At 67.4% G+C, this 17,242-nt stretch overlaps 3 protein-coding genes across 5 annotated transcripts; 2 read left to right on the top strand and 1 right to left on the bottom strand.

Moving 5' to 3' along the window:
• Positions 1 to 271: 271 nt before the first annotated feature.
• On the bottom strand, positions 272 to 8,718 carry CCDC71 (coiled-coil domain containing 71). Of its 2 annotated transcripts, none has more exons than XM_083796215.1 (2): positions 8,609 to 8,718; positions 272 to 6,502 (listed from the first exon to the last, which is right to left on the bottom strand). In XM_083796215.1, the coding sequence occupies exon 2, from the start codon at positions 6,439 to 6,441 to the stop codon at positions 5,260 to 5,262; it is 1,182 nt and encodes a 393-aa protein (XP_083652341.1). In that variant the 5' UTR covers positions 6,442 to 6,502; positions 8,609 to 8,718; the 3' UTR covers positions 272 to 5,259. The 2 variants fall into 2 exon arrangements, with proteins under 2 accessions (XP_083652341.1, XP_083652342.1); XM_083796216.1 differs by lacking the exon at positions 8,609 to 8,718 and adding an exon at positions 6,604 to 8,553.
• A 149-nt stretch (positions 8,719 to 8,867) lies between these two features.
• Positions 8,868 to 13,077, top strand: LOC310880422 (uncharacterized protein). Its single transcript, XM_083796221.1, has 5 exons — positions 8,868 to 9,173; positions 9,773 to 10,158; positions 10,532 to 10,692; positions 10,875 to 11,007; positions 12,347 to 13,077. Exons 1-5 carry the CDS (start codon positions 9,023 to 9,025, stop codon positions 12,551 to 12,553), a joined length of 1,038 nt encoding a protein of 345 aa, XP_083652347.1. The 5' UTR covers positions 8,868 to 9,022; the 3' UTR covers positions 12,554 to 13,077.
• Positions 13,078 to 13,477: 400 nt separating this feature from the next.
• On the top strand, positions 13,478 to 17,126 carry KLHDC8B (kelch domain containing 8B). 2 transcript variants are annotated; one of them, XM_083796220.1, is made up of 6 exons: positions 13,478 to 13,547; positions 14,051 to 14,476; positions 14,984 to 15,148; positions 15,336 to 15,560; positions 15,635 to 15,736; positions 16,468 to 17,126. In XM_083796220.1, exons 2-6 carry the CDS (start codon positions 14,164 to 14,166, stop codon positions 16,662 to 16,664), a joined length of 1,002 nt encoding a protein of 333 aa, XP_083652346.1. In that variant the 5' UTR covers positions 13,478 to 13,547; positions 14,051 to 14,163; the 3' UTR covers positions 16,665 to 17,126. The 2 variants fall into 2 exon arrangements, with proteins under 2 accessions (XP_083652346.1, XP_083652345.1); XM_083796219.1 differs by having other exon boundaries at positions 14,051 to 14,539.
• The last annotated feature ends 116 nt before the right edge of the window (positions 17,127 to 17,242 follow it).

Raw genomic sequence — 17,242 nt, 5'->3', positions numbered from 1 at the left:
GCCGGCGGCATGGCCCCAAGCCGGGAACTGATCCGGAATGAGGGCTGGTGCCAGTCTGTACCAGCTTGGCTCTGGTGGTACTGCTCCGGAGCGTCTCTCGTCCCGAGCCAGGCATTCCTTCGGGGAGTCTGGGGGACCCCAAACCTGACAGGGTGGGAATCGGTGGGAAGGGAGAGCAGGGGCAGCGCGCTGCTGGGGCACAGCGGGGAGGCCACCCCGCAGCGTCCCCACGGGGCTCGGAGCAGCACCAAAGAAAAGCCGGACGCGCTGGGCGGTTCTGAGCACCATTTTACTGAAGGGCTGGACACCTACGAGGACTTCATAACAAAAAGTTCACTTCATTTAAGAGAAAAGACAGGCTGCTTTTTGTCCCGTTCCCTCCTAAGAGTGGAAGAACACTGACGCTGTCTTTTCGCTCAACAATGCCATTCCAAAATATACAACGCTGAGCGTGGAGCAGCCCAGCCTCATGTTAAACATTAAATATACCTTCGGAAACATTCTACACAAACAAATGAAACAGTAAAAAGTTCACTCGGGAACAAGACGGATGGTCAGTTGTTGCGGATTCACCATACAAAAGTTTGGAGCGGGCGGCAGCAGCCTGGGCACGGCGGGTGGCTGCTGCCCCGTGGCACCCGGGGCTCCCCGGTGCTGGGCACCACCAGCGGCCGAGCTGGCGGCGCCGGCCCCGGCCGGAGCAGAGCAGGGCGCTGCGGCGTGGAGGCGGTTCTCTGAGAGGTGACGGCTGCTGGAGAGGAGCCCGTGCCGACCCGGAGCCCCGCGTCCCGCAGCCCCGCTGCCGTGCCTCTGCACCAAGGAGTGAGACTCCCCCGGGAACGCTGCAGCTTTGTCCCGTCGCGGGCCTCGGGGTTTTTGGCAGACCCCAGCGCCATGCTCTGCAGGCTGTGCCCGGGGAGGAGGGGAGGTATTTCGGGGGGTAGCTTTGCAGCACCCGCTCTTTTGTAACAGCACCGTGTGCCTGGCCAGGGCTGTGGGAATCACAGGACTCTCACAGGGGCTGCCTGTAGCGACAGGAACCAAAAGGGCTAATTAAGACAACAAGGAGAGAGTCCCGGAGGATAATAAGGCCTTTAAGGGACTCCCCCAGGGGCAAGGCCTAATCATCCCTGCAGGGGAAGTCATTTCGGATGCTCACGCAGGGAAGTGCTGCCCTCCCTGCGAGGGCTTCCAGAGGGCACCAGCCTGCAGCCGCGGGGGCGCCCGGGGAGCGGGGCCAGCTCCTGGGCGCTGGGGGCGAGGAGAGCAGAGGAGCTGCCTTCGGCAGAGCAGCCCAGGCTCTCCGGAGCCCGCAGCTCCCGTGCCCGGCACACCGCTGCAGGACGGGCAGGGACAGATCTCAGGAGCCAGCCACGAAGAGAAGAGAAGCTGTCGCTTCCCCGCAGACACACCAAACCGCCCGAGTAGCCCGTGCCCCACTCAGCCACCCGCCCCGCACGGCACCAACGGGGACCCGCCCGGCTGGGCCGCGTGGCGCCGCTCCCCGGCGCTATTCTGCCCCTGACTTCCCTGCGGCGCCCTTCGCTGGACCCTGCGCGAGGAAAACCCAGGTGACCGGCAGGCTACAAAAGAGGAGTAACAAAATAATCCCTTATTTTGCAGAAAAGTGCTTAAGAAATTCTGTACGGGATCACTACTGCAGCTGGCTCTCGGGGGGAACGCCAGCGGTTCGGAAGCAGCAGCGCCACGCTCCGTGGCGCGCAGGGAAGAGGCCAAGGAGAAACGTCTCCAGCTGAAAGCAGCGGCAGACGGTGAAACGTGATCACAGTGCACATGAGCTTTAGAACATTTCTACCAGCCGACAGCGGGATTTCAGCCTGGTGTCTGATGTCAGCTCCCCGCTGGACAAGCTGCTCTCCCCGCGGACCTCGCTGACGGACATGTGGGGCACGCAGGAAGCTGACGGCCCTTGTCTGGTGGAGGCGAAGCAGAAACTCTTGCTTCTTGGCAGCTGAACAAAAGAAGAAACGACTTCCACAGACTCAGTCTGAAGAGCAGCCCTTTGACCGCCACCTGACTCATTGCTAGAAGTGACAGTGGCAGGAATCCACGTGGTACGAGCGTGCTGCAGCCTCCCCGGCTCTCGGCTGTCACGGTGCCCCGAGCAGCGCAGGTGAGGCACTTGGATGAATTCGAAGTGACTAACGCAGCAACAGGTCTGAACAACCCGCGCGCGGCGCGCTCGGCAGGCACCAGGCCACTCCAGGCAGCACATTTTCCACGCGCCACGCTGTTACCACTGCTGCAGGTCCCCGCAAGGCAAACGATCCGACTTGCCACAGAGTAATTACGGGCGGAAGGGACCTCTGGGGATCTCTGCCGAGGCCAGGTCTTAGGCAAGCCTTGCTCGGTACCCGCCTGGCCTTCCCGTGCACGGCACGGCCCCCCTGCGGCCTCCTGCCTGCGCCCCGCCACGAGACAAAGGGCGGCAGAGCCAGCGGCAGGCAGAGCTGCTGGCACTGGCACCGAGGCCACAAAGCCCCTCTGCGAGCACCAGGCTGCAATCGCTCCAGCCAAGCTCCAAACTCATCTGCGACGGGCAAGGGGAGGCATCCGGATGGTGGAGAACCGGCAGAGCAGACACGAGCCCGAGCTCCGGCGCTGCCTGGTGAGCTCAGGGCGCGGCGCTCCGCGTTACTGACGTGCAGGAACACCAACAGCCACCGCGCTGACCGCTGCTGGTCCCCCGGCGCAGCCCTGGACACTTCCACCGCTTGCCTCTCCCTGCAGAGCAGCGCCCACGGAGCTCAGGGCGGCGTGACAGCGGCGCGCCCCGCGTGATGGGTTACGCAGCGCGAGCCGAGTCCTCGCCTGGCAAAGCCTCAAACTGCAAAACACGAGGGGTGACAGCAGAGCGGGGGGGCAGGGAGCGGCGCAGCAGGGCCGAGAAGCACGAGGAAGGCGAGGGGTACACCCGGACAAGTTGGCTTCGGGTTCAGGCTTCCCGCTCGGGCTGCGTTCGGCCCTGCCGGTGAGCAGCTGCTCGTCCCGGAGGAGCCCGGGCGCCCCGCGGGGACGTCCCGTGGTGCACAGAGAGGCCCCGGGACAGCTCCGGGTGCCCTTATATGGGGCCGGGAGCGGGGAGCCACGAGCGCAGCGGTACCGCAGGGCCCTCCTCGGGACACGGCCACACAGAGAAACTCCGGCGTGAGCTGAGCGCTGGCATTTGAGAGCGTGGGAATGAGAAAGGCCTGACGGGGTGGGAACAAAAGGGACAAAGCGATTTTTGGCCAGCGAACAGGGATGGAGGGTCCCTGCTCATCCAGCACCACGTCAGGGAAGGGAACTCTCTGCCAAGGCAGTTTAAGACATGGGAGCAGAAGAAAATATTCCCTCCTGCTCCGCAGCCAACCAGCGGCATTCACAGGTCAGTCTCGAACACTGCGAGTTGCGATCCCTGACAGCAGCTCGGAGCCGAGCGCGCGATTCAGAGCCCGCCATCGCCTCCCGGGGCGAGCCTCCCCCAGCACCGCGCTCCTGGGCCGTGCCCCAGGACACCCAGCTCCTCCGCCCTCTCGCTCCCTCGCCAAACTCCTCTCCCTGCCTCGGCCTCGCTCCCCGAGCTGGGGATCAGGCACCGACCCCTTCTGTTAGGCGCTGAAATCCGGACGGGCGCTGGAGAAGAGCCGAGGCGCGCGGAGCTGCGGCTTCCCAGAGCTCATCCCTTCGGCCGACGCGCACAGGTTACGAGGTCAGACAACCGGCATTTTGAGCTGGTGAGGGAACGAGTGGATTGCCGGCCTGCTGCTGCTGCGGAGCCCTGAGCGCCGCGGTGTGCGGGGCCAGGCCCCCTCCCCGAGCCGCCGGGCTCCGCAGGGGCCACGCAGGTCCCCGCGGGATGCCCCAGCTCCACCCGAGCTCGCACGCCCGACCTCCTCCAGCGTGTGGTCCATGTTCTCGCCCCAGCGCAGGCAGAACCCCTCAGCAGCAGTTTGGGGGTGCCTCCTGGGGACGGGCAGAGCCTTCGCCGAGCCGTCCCACCTGCCCCACGCCTCCCCGCAGCGCCCCAGGGGTCGGCAGAGCCGCTCTCCAGCCCCGTGCAGCCGTTCTCCCTTCTACTGCTTCGCCCACACAGACCGACACAAAGAAACTCTCCACGCCTAAGTGCTGGTAACTGAAGCGCTCCTCTCAACGCCTCTGCTCTGATTCGGGCCCAAATATCCCCCTGGGATACTGGTGGGGCGCGTCCCGTACATTCAGGCACTGCGGGTGTCTCCTCTACCGGCACCTGGAACCCGCTCCCGACGCGTCCGAGCAGTTACACCACGGGCAGGGCTTTTTAAGCAGCTCTGCTCAACAGCCCCAGCCCTGAGGCTGCCGCAGGCACAGTTCACGTTCTACGTTCGTGCTGGGGGCACCAGAGGGCGGAACAACACCGGGTTCTGCGGCCGAATCGCTCTTTGGAGGGAGACCCCCGAGGTGATTCCGGAGCTTCTGCTACCGAGGAACGGAGGAGGCACCTGGAAACGCCCTGCAGACCCGCAGGCAGCAGCCCGGGGACGCTCCCCCACTTTTGAACGCAGAGGTAACACCGAAAGTAAGATTACAACTATACTCGACTGTCAGCTGGTATTTCTGCGAGCTGCTTGGCATTTCCAGAGACAAACAAGTGGCTACGATTCTGCCTGCTGCTGAGCCGTCCGAGCGCGCCCAGAAGAGGCTGTCACAACACTGACTCACAACGAAATCCTGGCACCTTCAACAAAAGACTGGCTGACGGGAAAGGGGAACAAAAAGCTATCGGACCCGACCCCGCAGGGATGGAGGAAGCGCATCGTCCCACAGCTCCCGGGCTGTGCGCACACGTACGGGTATACAGATATAGAGATAATAAAGTTATAAAATTTGATCAAAATAAAACCAGTAAATGTACAGCTTGAAAAAAGAGCGTTATCACAGTGCATCCATGTCGTGAGAAAGTCATGTGTTCTGCCCCTGCGCGAGAGCACGGCCTGCCACGTCCAGAAGAGAGCCCAGAGGACAAAAAAAAAGCGACCTGCTCGGCTCGCCGCCGGCCAGAGGCAGCGTCCCGTGTTCCCAAACAGGGTTTTGTGCTGGTGCAGTCAGTTCTGCGTAGCAGGACAGCCAGGAGCAGCCCGAGCAGGCTGCTCCATCCGCAGGTTAGTCGGCGTATCCTCACCGGACACCAGAGCCCCAGAGTCGCTCTCAACCTTCGCCCCGCTCCGGTGTCAGGCTCGTGTGTAATTACTTACAAAAAAAGTGACAAAGTGAAGCAAATCAGGGGACGCTGTGAGAGCGGGACAAGGGCTGAATTCGGATCACGGGGGACAGGTTGACTCGAAGAATCTTCTGTGCTCTCCTCCTCACTTCGTCGTCGGAAGAAGAGTTGCCCACCTTGATGGCCCGGAATTTCAGCAGGTTCAAAGTGCTCTGAGCCCGTCGAGACTTACTTTGGACAGGAACGGCGTTCGACCTCTTCCTCTGCGGTGCTTCTCTCGCCTCTGCAGCTCTTTTCCTCTTCTGCCCGACAGTCTCCTGGTAAGTGCTGCCACCCTTCCACTCCGTTTTCCGCACCAGGGCTTCCTTAGCTCTGATTTTCAAGGCCTTGGACGGCGGTGCCACGGCGCAGCCCTGGGATGAGCTGCCCGTGATTCTCCCGTTCAGGACCCCCGAGGCTTTGCAGGCATTGCTCTCCTGCAGCACTCCACCCTTTGGTCCCTTCAGAAGATTTAAAGTGAGGGTGGCAGAATCGGGGGCCTTCTTTACCAAACGCTTGTACCTCTTACCTTTCGGTATTTTAGCGGCCTTGCCCGACGGGAACTGCCTCGGCGGGCCGGAAGCCTTGAGGAGTTTAAGGTCCGAGGGCGAGATCCCAAGAGGCCCTCGCGTGAGCTTGGATTCCAGCCGGGAGGCGGAGGTTTTCAGCGGCACCAGCGCTTCCAGCACCACGGAGAGCCTCACCGCCGGGTACACGTCGGGATACATGCCGGCAGGAAAGCCCACGGCCGAGGCCTTGGACGTGCCGGATCTCCTCTGCTTCAAGGAGCTCAGCAGCAGGTTCGTGGAATCCCCTTTGGAGACCGGCGGGGCGGAGACTTTGGGAGGGTTCAGGGGAAGGCGGGTGGGCGAAGCGGGCACCTTGGCCACGGTGCTTCTAGCCGGAGTCCTCGGGGGATCGGCGGCGCAGCCGCGTGGCGCGCTCTCCTTCGTCTGGCTGGGAGTGTCCGCGGTGCACGAGCTGTAGCCGTACACATCCTTGCTCCTCAGGATCGTGGGCTGGTAGCCCTCCTCCTTGAGGCCCTGGATGAAGGCCACCAGCTGGGTCTCCGTGTCGGAGAGGTCCTTGGACATGGGGTTGAAGACTCGGAGGGCTTCCTCCAGCACTTTGTGTCCCGCAGAGGAAATTCTCGACCAGGAATGGACAGCTTTTTCTTCCGCATTGTTCACTGCAATATTCATGGCATTAGGCAATCGGGCGCTTCAGAAAGGTCCAAATTACTGGAAAAATAACCCTCGACACCTCAAAAGGAGAGAGAAGACAGTTAGCTTACAGCAGCTGAAAGCATCTCACATTTATAAGCGCGGACCCGAAAGCCTTAAGCCTAGGCTTTGGCTACTCACAACCATCAGGCTGGAGTCCGTGCTTAACTCAAGCCGGCGGCAGCAGCAGGAAAACTCTGCCACTGAATTCTCCCCGCAGTAAAACTAAAACATCCCTCGCAGAAATATCCTCAATCCCAAGCAAAGATTTCAGGCAATCCCAGCTAGCCCATCCCAAGGTGCAGGGTTCCAGCGGCTAGCTCAGTGAGATCCCGTTTCCAGCTGGAGTGATACTGCCCGGCCTCTGGTGCCCAGATCTCGTTCTGCCCTCCCTAAATCCTTTCCCCGTGCACGTACTGAGACCATGACCGAGCCACTGACGAACTGAGAAGCCTGGGCACCTCAGCACTATCAGTGTCAGATTCAATTTTCCAGCTCTCTAACTGATTCTGCTCAAAAATTGATCGTGAGTCCCTGCCAAATGTGCAGCATCCTTCCGAGGGGCCGACAGCAGAGCTGGAGCTATTTAAGCCGTGCTTCGTTGATGCCGAACGCCGCGGCAGGGCAACGCCACCCCTTGCTGCTCCCGTGCCTGAGCACCGGCTCACAGCTCGCCGTCACAGCACGCCGCTGCCGATCCGAGGGCGCTCGCTGCCAGGCGAGTAGGAGGGGGGAAGTTCAAGTGGGGTGGGCACAGAGGAAACAGACGTCGCTGGGGCTGCGTGAACGACGGCCCGAGGGACAGCGCCTGGCTCGGGCTCCGCGGCACGAAGCAGCTGGGGCAAAGCGCTAGGTGCTCACAGAAGGCAGGGCAGCAGAGCAGGGTTCTGCGGTGCTGGAGCTGAGGTTACGAATCTTTACCTTCATGGGTACCTCTCAAAGGGCACGGAGGGCTCAGTGAGCAGTCCCTGCCAGTGGCACGCTGACGGTGTGGGAGGCACGAGTGGAGAGGGCAATGTGCAGGGGAGAAAGCTGCGGTGGAGCAATGAGCACCTGAGCAGGGCGAGGAACTGCTGGCACCCCACGTTCGTCCCAGAGCACCAGCTGGGGAGCGCCCGTCACGGAGCAGAGCCCTGCGCGGCCGTGGGCTGCACAGAGAGGGAAACTGCGCTAACCCACAGCTTCATACCAGCCGAAAGGAGAGGCAGGAGGGGAAGCACAGGTCAGCGGGGGGGGTGAGAGCCTCCCCATGACAGACTAATCTCAGTCAAGTGTCCTGCAGACGTCACAGCAGGAGAGGGATTTGGGGGAGGATAACGCGGCTGCTTTGCAACACTCAGGGGAGCTCCCGCGGGCAGGGGAGGCAGGAGGGAGGCGCTCCGACAGAGCCGGGCTGCTGTCAGCAGCTGGCGAGGGCTGCCACCTCCGCAACGCCCAGGCGGCAGCAGGCACCGCGGGGCCGGGGAGGACACCACGTTTAATCCCAGTCCATCGGAGGGGGCGAAGCCAGCGGGGAAGCCCGACTGTCGCCGCAAAACTCGTGGTCTTCTGCCGGGACCTTCAGGCTGCGCCGAGCCCAGGAGCAGCCAGGACAGCCCGGCGGGTGCTTTGGTGGCAGAGAGGCGGCCGCTGCCACACGGCATCCAGCCGGCCCCGCGGCCTCGCTTCGTGCGGTGCCAAGGAGGAGGCAAACGCCGGGAGACTGTCTGCCCGGCGGCACGCCTGCTCGCCTGACGCCCTGCCCGGGGACACGGAGAAACTGCCGCAGACGCTGCTGCGGCCGCTCACCCAGCGGTGCCGGCAGGAGGCAGCCCCGCGGGGCTGCGGGCAGGGCCGCCGCCGGCGGAGGGAGGCGCCCCGGGAGCTCGGCGGGGCCGCCCGAGGAGGGCTCGGGGGGGCGGGCAGGGGGCGGGCAGCGCCTGCAGGGCCCGGCGTGGGGGGGGGGGGATGCCCCGGGCCCGGCTCGGCCGCTCCGCCGGGCCCCGGAGGGGCGGGGAACGGAGCGGGGCGGGGCCCGCACAGCCTTGGCTCCGCCTCGACAGCGCCCGGGGAAGGCTCGACCCGCCGCGGCAGGCCGGGCCGGGCCGGCTCGGCGGCGCCCCCGCCCGGAGAGCGCGGGGCCCGGCCCCCGCCGGCCCCAACCTACCGGCCGCCGCCAGAGCCGCGCCCGCCGCCGCGCCGCCGCCGCCGCTCCAACATGGCCGCCCGCGGAGCGCCGGAAGCACCGCCCCCTTCCGCTTCCGCCTTCCCCTCGAGGCCACGCCCCTCCCGCCGCCGGTGGTCGGGGTTAGGCCACGCCCACCCCGCCCGGTAGGTGGGGTTAGGCCACGCCCACCCGGCCGCCGGTGCGGGGAGGGAGGGGCTCGGCCCCGCCCCCGCCCCGCCCGGGCCACGCCCCCCGCCCAGCGCGTGCCCGGTTGCCGTGGCAACGGCGGGCCCCGGTGCCGGTGCCGGTCCCGGCAGGGGGCGCCCCGGAAGCGGGGCCGGGCGGAAGCGGCGCCGTCTCCAGGTACGCGGCCCCGCGGCGCCGGTTCCGGTTCCGGTGCCGGTAGCGGGGGCGATGAGCGGGCGGGCGGGGCGGCGGCGGCTGGTGCTGCACGTGGACCTCAACAACACCGTGCTGGCGGCGGACGCCGTGTCCGGGCAGGGCCCGCGGGCGGCGCTCAACAGCTTCCTGTGCACCGCCACGTGGGGCCGCGCCGGGGCTGACGGTGAGCGGCGGGACACCGGGGGGAACGGGGGAACCGGGGGGCTGGGGGGGGCTGGGGAGACCGGGGGGCTGGGGTACGGGGAAACCCGGGGGACAGGGGGGTGGGAGAACCGGGAGACCCGGGTGCTGGGGAACCGGGAAACCGGGGGGCTGGGGAACAGGGGGACAGGGGGATGGGAGACCCGGGAGCTGGGGAACCGGGGAACTGGGGGGCTGTGGGGCCAGGGGAACCAGGGGGTCGGGAGGCTGGGGGCTGGGATACTGGGGTACCGGCAGGCTGAGGGACTGGGGGAACTGGGGAGACTGGGATCTGGGGGACCGGGGGCTGGGGAGCTGGGGGTAGGAGGACCGGGCAGACCGGGGGTCCGGGGGAACCATGGGGCTGGGGGGCCAGGGGAACCGTGGGGGTTGGGAGGCTGGGGATTGGGAAACTGGGGTACTGGGAGGATGGGGGACTGGGGAGACTGGGAGACCAGGGACCGGGGACTGGAGGACCAGGGGACTGGACAGACCGGGGGAACCGGGGCCCTGGGGTACCGGGGTGCTTGGGGACGAGGCCCGTGAGGGGCTGCGGTGGATGAGCGCCGTCGTCCCCCGCAGGCGAGTGGCAGTGGGTGAGCGACCGCCCCTCGCTGCGAGCCCCCTGCCCCGACGCCGTCAGCTACTACTGCTGCTACGGCCGCGACCCGGCCTTCACCGAGGCGGGCCCGGGGCAGCGCTTCGGCGGCCTCCACGCGCGGTACCTGCGGCTGCTGGCCTGGCCGGGGGAGCCCCACGAGGAGCTGTCGCTGCGGGACGAGCGAGGCGAGTGCTACCACCTCCTGCTGCCCTCCTTCTTCCGCCTGCTGGACGCGCTGCACCGCGACGGCCGGGCCTTCGCCGTCGTCTTCAGGACCTTCGGCACCGACCTGCCCCGCGCGCTGCGGGCGCTGCGCTCCGCCCTGGATGGGCAGCACCCGCAGTTCCCTGCCCTGCGGGACCTGGCGGTGAGCGCGTCCCGCGGGGAGGGTCCGGTGGGACTGGGGGGGTTCTTTCCCCCAGAGAGGGGTCTCTGCGTCGCGGATGGTGGCAGCCCGCTGATACGAGCACTAGTGACGAGCTTCGGAAGCCCCCCGGTTGTTCCTCGGCGAGCTGGGAGCGAACAGGGACGGGTGCAAGGGGAGGGAGCGTCGAGATGGTCGCTCGCGTCCATTCCCCAGGGGGGAGGAAGGGCTCCAGGCTGTGCACGCTGCACGCCTCCTCTCTTCCCCAGCGCTGCCTTCCCACGCTGTCATCGGGTGTCTCCACCCTGCTGCTCGTTGTCCGTGGCGGCGCGGCGGCAGTCTGTTTGCTTTGGCAACATCTCAGCTCTCGCCGCAGCTCTCCGTGGACCTCACTCCCGGCCAGATACGCTGCAGCAAGCGAGAGGTGGTGCTGAGGAGGGGAGCGGAGCGGCTCGCCACCCGCGAGGATGGGAGGGAGCTCTACGACTACTTCAGCTCTTTGGAGGGAGTCGGAGGCTTCCAGGACCACTTTGACTGGTGAGACGCGGGGCGTTAAGGAAGTGGATCGGGCGTTTTCCCCTCCCCTGTGATTCTCCTGGCCTGAGATAGCTCCTAGGTTTGAGGGCCTCTCGTCCCGTTTCCCTGGCGCTAGGTCAGTGCCAACTTGCCTGCCTTCACCTGCCTCCCCTGACGGCTCGCCGCCCCGCTTGCTGTTTCAGGTGGGCCAGGAATCAGTTCTCCTCGCAGGGCGGGAAGCCCCTGTGGATCGACCCCCACGATCCCAGCGTTCACCACATCTTCATCGACGACAACATCCGCCTGGACGACACGGACACCATTGTCCGTCCCCAGGTAGGCGGCTGAACGCCCCCCCGGTGCTACCTGCCCGGCCCGGGGCGTCCCTGCTTAGGGCAGACACATTTTGGTCCCTTCGTACGAGAGCGCAAAGCGGGGACCAAGGCTTCGCCCTGCTGTTGCTGCCCCCCAGGAGCCTGGGGCTGCCGGGTGGGGGGGAGGCTGGAAGTGGCCGAGCGCAGAACAGCAGGCGTGCGCTGCCTGTGCTGCTGCCAGGCTCCTCCGCTGCGCTCCGCCGGGGTTGAGTCATCCCCGCTCCCCACTGGAGCGGCTGCCAGCCGCGCTGCACGGCCGCAGCCTGTCCTGGCACCGCGTTTAAAGGGCACTGCTTGTGGTGGGGCACGCATGAAAGAGGGAACGCTTAGGCAGACGGGAAGGTACTCGGCAGCTGGGCAAACTGTCGCTGCCTGCGCGAGAGCTGCAGCTCCACGGGTGAGTCTGAACCCCGGCCCGTTTCCGTCCGGGAGGAGGCAGCACAGGAGGAAGCCTGCAGCAGCTGGGAAACGGTCTGCAGGGCACCCGGGGCACGGAGAAGGATGGCACGCTCGTCGGATATTCATTTCCATAACAGCATTTCCAATTACTGGATTTGTGGCTGGTGACAGGAGCTGTCACTGCCCAGAGCAGAGCTGTTGGAGGCTTTAGCCTGTGCCTGGGCTGGTTCAGGTGAATTAATGCAGAAGGCTCCGCTGAGAGGTCCCTGCCTGCAGCAGCTGCTGCCCTGCTTGTCCACAGCAGCCAGAGAGCGGCTCACACAGCTCCAAGCGCTGCGTTTCAGACTCAGCCTGCCTCCCTGATCAAGGAGCGTTGCCTTTCACCCTCTGTAGCCGGCACGGCTGGGTCAATTGGGCTGCTCGTCTCCTCTCGGGGCAGCAGGGAAGATAACCTCAGGGCTCCTCTGGCACCAGACCAGCCAGGTGGGATCAAGTTATCTCGTTAGCACACAGCTTGTTCTGGCAACGGGCTGTGGCAGCTACGGCAGAGCCGTTGGCAGAGGTTTTCCTGGGGTTGGCCGCATCGCAGTGCCGTTTTCTTCCGCTTGCCTGGTGCGGCCTTTTCCTCGGGGGAGTCCAAGCCACATGCGATGAGCTGGTCCCGAGCCAAAAGAGCCATCTGGGAGGGAGGGGACATCCGGAGAAACCTCAGCTTCTACCTCTAGAGTGTAAACGGGACCCCTGCCCTCTGCCACCAGCTTGCTTTGCGGGAGATAGCGTTAGCTGAAAGCCGAGGAGGGAGGCAGGATCCCCACCTGTGTGCGCTGCTCCCGGGCGCTGTGCTGGTGCCAGGCACAGCCCGCGGAGGACGCGGGTGCTTCTGCGCGCTGCTCTCCCCGCAGGTGTTCTCGGAGCGAGGCGGCAGCAGCCCCAGGTGCGCGCCCACCTCGGAGCTGTACGACGTCTGCCTGGTGCAGACCGACCTCCTGGAGGCCATCGCTGACGAGGACTATTTCCTCCGCTGCGTGAGGAGGTGTGAGGAGAACTATGACCGCTACCTGGCCCGCGTGGAGAGCAGCTCCCCGAGCCAGCAGTGCAATGGACAGTGATGCCTCCGCGCTGGCGGGCCCAGGGGCTCAGGACGGGGATGTGCCCCTGCTTCCCTCCTGCTGCACACAAAGTCCCGGGCTGGGCTTTGCTTTGAGCCGTCCCCTCTCCTCTCCGACGTGTGATGTGTCCGCTCCATCCCGCCGGGAACCCCCGGGCCCAAACACAAGTGTCCTGGGAGCTTGTGTGAGGGCAACCCTGGAGGAAACTGCTGTCCTTTCCTCGCAGCGGGGTGGGAGCTGTCTGCCCGGCTGGAGCCCCTTGTGCCTGCTCCTGGGGCTCTCGGAGTCCCTCTGCTCGTGGGGCAGGGCCCTGCTGCTGCCCCGCACGCAGCCACGCTGCTGTTCATCTCCGTTCCCACTCCTGCGTCCTGCAGGGGCAGCTGGTGCGGCGCCGGTGCCCCGGGGAAGCGCGGCGTTACCTGCGGCGCGCCCGGCTGCCGCCCGCACCACGCTGTTCTCCCTGGCAGCGCTGGGGACTGACTCCCTGCCGCTTCCACCTGATTTTAAAGCAAATCTTCCCACCCGGTTCCCGCTGTGCGTTCCCTTCCTGCCCTCGCCTCTGGCTGCGCGACCAGGGGACGCACCTTTCCCTCCGCGTTCGCTCCCGGAGCTCAGCAAAGTGGGGAGGAATTTCCAGGCGGTGAGGGCGCAGTGGGCTCCCCCCCCGCCTGCCTCCGGTCCTGGTCGCCCCCCCCCGTGCCCCCCAAACTTGGATCCCCTGGGGGCGAGCCCCGGTGCGGCGGCGGGCAGGGGGGCACCGGCCCCTTCCCTCCGGTGCCTCCCTGGCGCACGGTGAACCGGGCAGGGCGCTGCGAGCCCGGTGGCACCGGGGAGGGCAGGACGGCGGGAGCGGGGCCCGGGGGCAGGTACCGGGAAGGGGCGGGGGGGGGGGGGGGGAAGGGGAGCGGGCGGACGCGGCGCCGCCCCCACCGGCAGCGGGCGGACCCGGGGCGGGCGGCGGCGCGGAGCTGCGAGCGGCGGAACGGGCGGCGAGGTGAGCGCGGCCGCGGTGCCTGCCCCGCTCCCGGGCTGCGGCGGCGGGACGGGCCCGGGGGCGGCGGGACAGCTCCGGGGGTGCGCACCGGGAGCCCCGGGAGGAGGCCGGGGCGGGGAGCGGGAGCCCCGGGGTGCGGGAGCCCCTGGGGACGCGAACCGTGCGCGCCGGGAACCCCGGGGTGCGGGAGCAGCGGGGGGTGCGGGCTGTGCACCGGGAGCCCCCGGGGTGGGGGGAATGCGCAGGGAGCCCCGGGGAGAGGAGACCTGGGGGTGCCGGGGCCGTGCACCGGGAGCCCCCGGGGGAGCAGGACCGTGCACCGGGAACCTCGGGGAGTGGGAGGGCAGGCGGGTACGGGCTGGTCACCGGGAGTCCCCGGGTTGGGAACCCCGTGGGGTGCGTGCCGGGCACCGGGAGCCCAGCAGCGGGGAGCCATGCCGCTCCCGGGGCTCCCGGAGGGGTCTGTCGGTGCCCGGTGCTGACCCCTCTGCTCTCCCCCGCAGGAGCCCGGTGGGATCCGGGCCAGCGCCAAGCCGAGCCCCGCCGGCACCGTGGGCCGGATGGGTGGCACGGCGGGGCCCGGGCCCGGGGACCCCCCGGGCGGCTGAGCCGTCCCATGGCGGCGGCGGGCGCGGGCGCCTTCGCGTGGGTCGCCTTCCCCGCCATGCCCACGTGGCGCGTGTACTGCAGCGCGGCGCACCGCGACGGGCAGCTCTTCGTGCTGGGCGGCTGCGGGGGCAACGGGCGCGCGCTGGGCGCCGCCGAGGTGCTCGACCTCCCGGCCCAGCGCTGGACCACGCTCCCGCCGCTGCCCACGCCGCGGGCCGGTGCCGCCGCCCTCGCCGTGGGCAAGCAGATCCTGGTGGTGGGCGGCGTGGACGCCTCGCAGAGCCCCCTCGCCTCCGTCGAGGTCTACCACGTGGATGAGGGCAAGTGGGAGAAGAAGGCGGCGCTGGCCCAGCCTTCCATGGGCATCGCGGCCGTGCAGAGAGGTGGGCGACGGGGACGGGTGCTCAGCCGCCGGGCTCTGTCCAAACTTCACCTCCGAGCCTCGGCACAGCCTGCGGATGAGGGTCCCGTAGAGGATGCGCACGTTGGCTCCCGGGCTGGGGACGTGGTGGCATCACCCTGGGGCAGGGGGCCGGTGGGGCCGTGGTGGGCACGGGCAGGGGTGCCGGCGGCGGCGGGAGAGGGATTTGGCAGCATGGCTGTGTTGCCATGGTGTCTCCAGGGAGATGGTGCTGCCGAGGATAATTAGAGCCGATGGCCTGGTGCCGGGCTCTGCGCCGGGTGGCTGGGGCGGGCGAGGGGTCCGAGCAGGGTCAGGGCACTGCCGGCATCAGGCCTCGCCGTGCCCGCTGTCCCCGGCCACCCCGCAGCGGTGTCTGGCCACAGGGCCGGGAGCCCTCCCCGCCTCACCCCTGCTGGTTTCGCAGACGGTGCCGTCTACGCGCTGGGGGGAATGGGAGCAGACACCTCTCCGCAGGCGCTGGTCCGCGTCTACGAGCCGGCGAAGGACCACTGGCAGCCCCTGCCCTCCATGCCCACCCCCTGCTACGGGGCATCCGCCTTCCTGCAGGGCAACAAGATCTTCCTCCTGGGTAGGTGGGCGAGCCGAGCGCCCCTCAGGGCTGCCCCAGTGGACGGGGGGGGGATTTCCCCCACGGCTCCTGGCACACCCCAAGCTCACTCCATGCAGACCGTGCCCCGGCACTGCAGCAGGGCATTGCTGGCGGTGCCGGCTGCCCCTCGGGGTGCCGGCAGCCTCAGCATCTCGTCCGTGCGCAGGGGGCCGGCAGGGCAAGCTGCCCGTCACCTCCTTCGAGGCCTTCGACCTGGAGACGAGGAGCTGGACACGCTACCCCAGCGTACCCAGCCGCCGCGCTTTCGCCGCCTGCGCCGCGGCCGACGGCGTCTTCTTCAGCCTCGGGGGGCTGCAACAGCCAGGGCCCCACAACTTCTACTCCCGACCCCACTTTGTCAACACCGTGGAGATGTTCGACCCCGTGCAGGGTGAGCCCCGGCGTCCCGGATGGGGCCTGCAGCGCGGGGTCTGGGGGGCGATGCTGATGGCCTCTGCCCTGCAGGTGCCTGGAGCAAGCCCAGCCGCGCCATCCGCATGAGGGAGAAGAGAGCCGACTTCGTGGCCGGCTGCCTGGGAGGACGAGTGGTGGCCATGGGCGGCCTTGGTAACACCTGGGGGAGCCGTGTGGCCGTGTTCCCTTCCCTGTCCTCTGCGGCACGTTGCTGACCGGTGCAGCAGCAGTGGGGAGACGGGCTCTTGGTGCAGGAACACCTCTCATCTTGTGCAACCCTGGGGCTGCACAAAACCACAGCAGTGTTGCTGCATGCTCAGCAGCCACACAGCCCTAATTCTGTCCCCCACGTCCCTCCTGTGCCCCCCAAGCGTGGGCAAAACTGGCAGACCCTACTGCCCTTCCCAGGGGCTGCTGGTGCTCCCCACAGGGCTGCTTTTGCCCCACAGCTGCGTTTCCCTGGCGCTGTGCGCCGCATGCTGGCTCAGCCCGGCTGCGCAGGGCTGCAGCGCCGCATCCCTCTCCCGAGAGAGCTGGGGAAAGGTCAGTGCTGCCATTCAGCGGCAGGGACGCTGCAGGGAGGGCTGCCCGGGGCAGCCGCAGCACCCAGCCACACGGCCAGGGCTCGGGGCACGCCGAGCTGGCGGCAGGGCAGGAGGAGGGAAAGCGAGCGGTGGGGTGCTGGCAGCCGTCACCCTGGGGATGCTGCTAATCCCGCTGTGCCCCCGTGTAATTACTGCTGGGACTGCAGATCCCCTGCCGCCGAGGGCTCAGGGACCAGCCACAATTAGTGGGATTCAGCTGGGGCATTAAAAGCATTTGAACAGGGTACGGCAGAGCCTGGGGTGCGCAGAGAGGGGCTGAGGCCGTGCCGTCTCTTGCAGGGAACCAGTCGTGCCCCCTGGACTCGGTGGAGGGGTTCAGCCTCTCGCGGAAGAGGTGGGAGCCACTGCCCCCCATGCCCACCGGCCGCTGCTCCTGCTCCAGCTGCTCAGCCCCCGGCCTGCTCTTCGTCATCGGCGGGGTTGCGCAGGGCCCCAGCGGCGCCGTGGAGGCCCTGTGCCTGCGGGAGGTGCCCTGAGAGAGACCCCACAGCCTGGGGAGCAGCCCCGGCGGAGCACCAAGTGCCTGAAGACGGGGACAGGGTGTGCGTGCGCCCGTGCAGGGGTGGCCCAGCTCTGGGGAGCCACTGTCCCGCGACGCCGGGTGCCGCAGCGGCCACGGTTTATTCGCAATGCATCCGAAATCCCTCTGGGCTCCCGCACCGCCGGGTGCTGCCGGTGCCCCACGGCAGAAGAGCCCAGGGACAAATCCTGCTGTCCCGGTGCCTGGGGAGGGCCGAGGCCACCGGTGCGGGGAGCCGCGGAGGCAGGGCTGTCGCCGCCGTGCCACCCCGTTCGGCCCCGTGTCCGTGCCGTGTGTGTAGCAGTGAGTGCTGTGTCGTCGTAGACCCAGTCAATGTCTCATGTAGCGCAGAGGTGCCCTGTAGCTCAGTGCCTAGGAGGTGACGTAGCACCTCGAATAAATGAAACACGTGCGGTTTTACCCTGCTGCAGTCGTGTTGTCCTGCTGTGGGCGGGGATGTGCTGCAGCCCATTGGGAAAACCCAAGGGGGAGCCCAGCAAGCTCTTCCCCAATGGGGCTCTGCACCACGGGGCA

The sequence above is a fragment of the Anser anser genome, assembly GCF_964211835.1.
Source record: "Anser anser genome assembly, chromosome: 12".
Classification (NCBI taxonomy): Eukaryota; Metazoa; Chordata; class Aves; order Anseriformes; family Anatidae; genus Anser; species Anser anser.
Note: the sequence above shows the minus strand (reverse complement) of the source record. Positions and strands in the feature narration are given on the sequence as shown.

What these genes read in the sequence shown, in the direction of transcription:
- LOC310880422 (XM_083796221.1), top strand. Translation starts at nt 9,023, where the DNA reads ATGAGCGGGCGGGCGGGGCGGCGGCGGCTGGTGCTGCACGTGGACCTC. An exon ending in GGGCCGCGCCGGGGCTGACG is followed by an intron (nt 9,174 to 9,772) that starts GTGAGCGGCGGG and finishes CGTCCCCCGCAG; the next exon opens with GCGAGTGGCAGTGGGTGAGC. An exon ending in ACACCATTGTCCGTCCCCAG is followed by an intron (nt 11,008 to 12,346) that starts GTAGGCGGCTGA and finishes CTCTCCCCGCAG; the next exon opens with GTGTTCTCGGAGCGAGGCGG.
- CCDC71 (XM_083796215.1), bottom strand. Translation starts at nt 6,441, where the DNA reads ATGAATATTGCAGTGAACAATGCGGAAGAAAAAGCTGTCCATTCCTGG.
- KLHDC8B (XM_083796219.1), top strand. Translation starts at nt 14,164, where the DNA reads ATGGCGGCGGCGGGCGCGGGCGCCTTCGCGTGGGTCGCCTTCCCCGCC. An exon ending in GATGTTCGACCCCGTGCAGG is followed by an intron (nt 15,561 to 15,634) that starts GTGAGCCCCGGC and finishes TCTGCCCTGCAG; the next exon opens with GTGCCTGGAGCAAGCCCAGC. An exon ending in GGTGGCCATGGGCGGCCTTG is followed by an intron (nt 15,737 to 16,467) that starts GTAACACCTGGG and finishes CGTCTCTTGCAG; the next exon opens with GGAACCAGTCGTGCCCCCTG.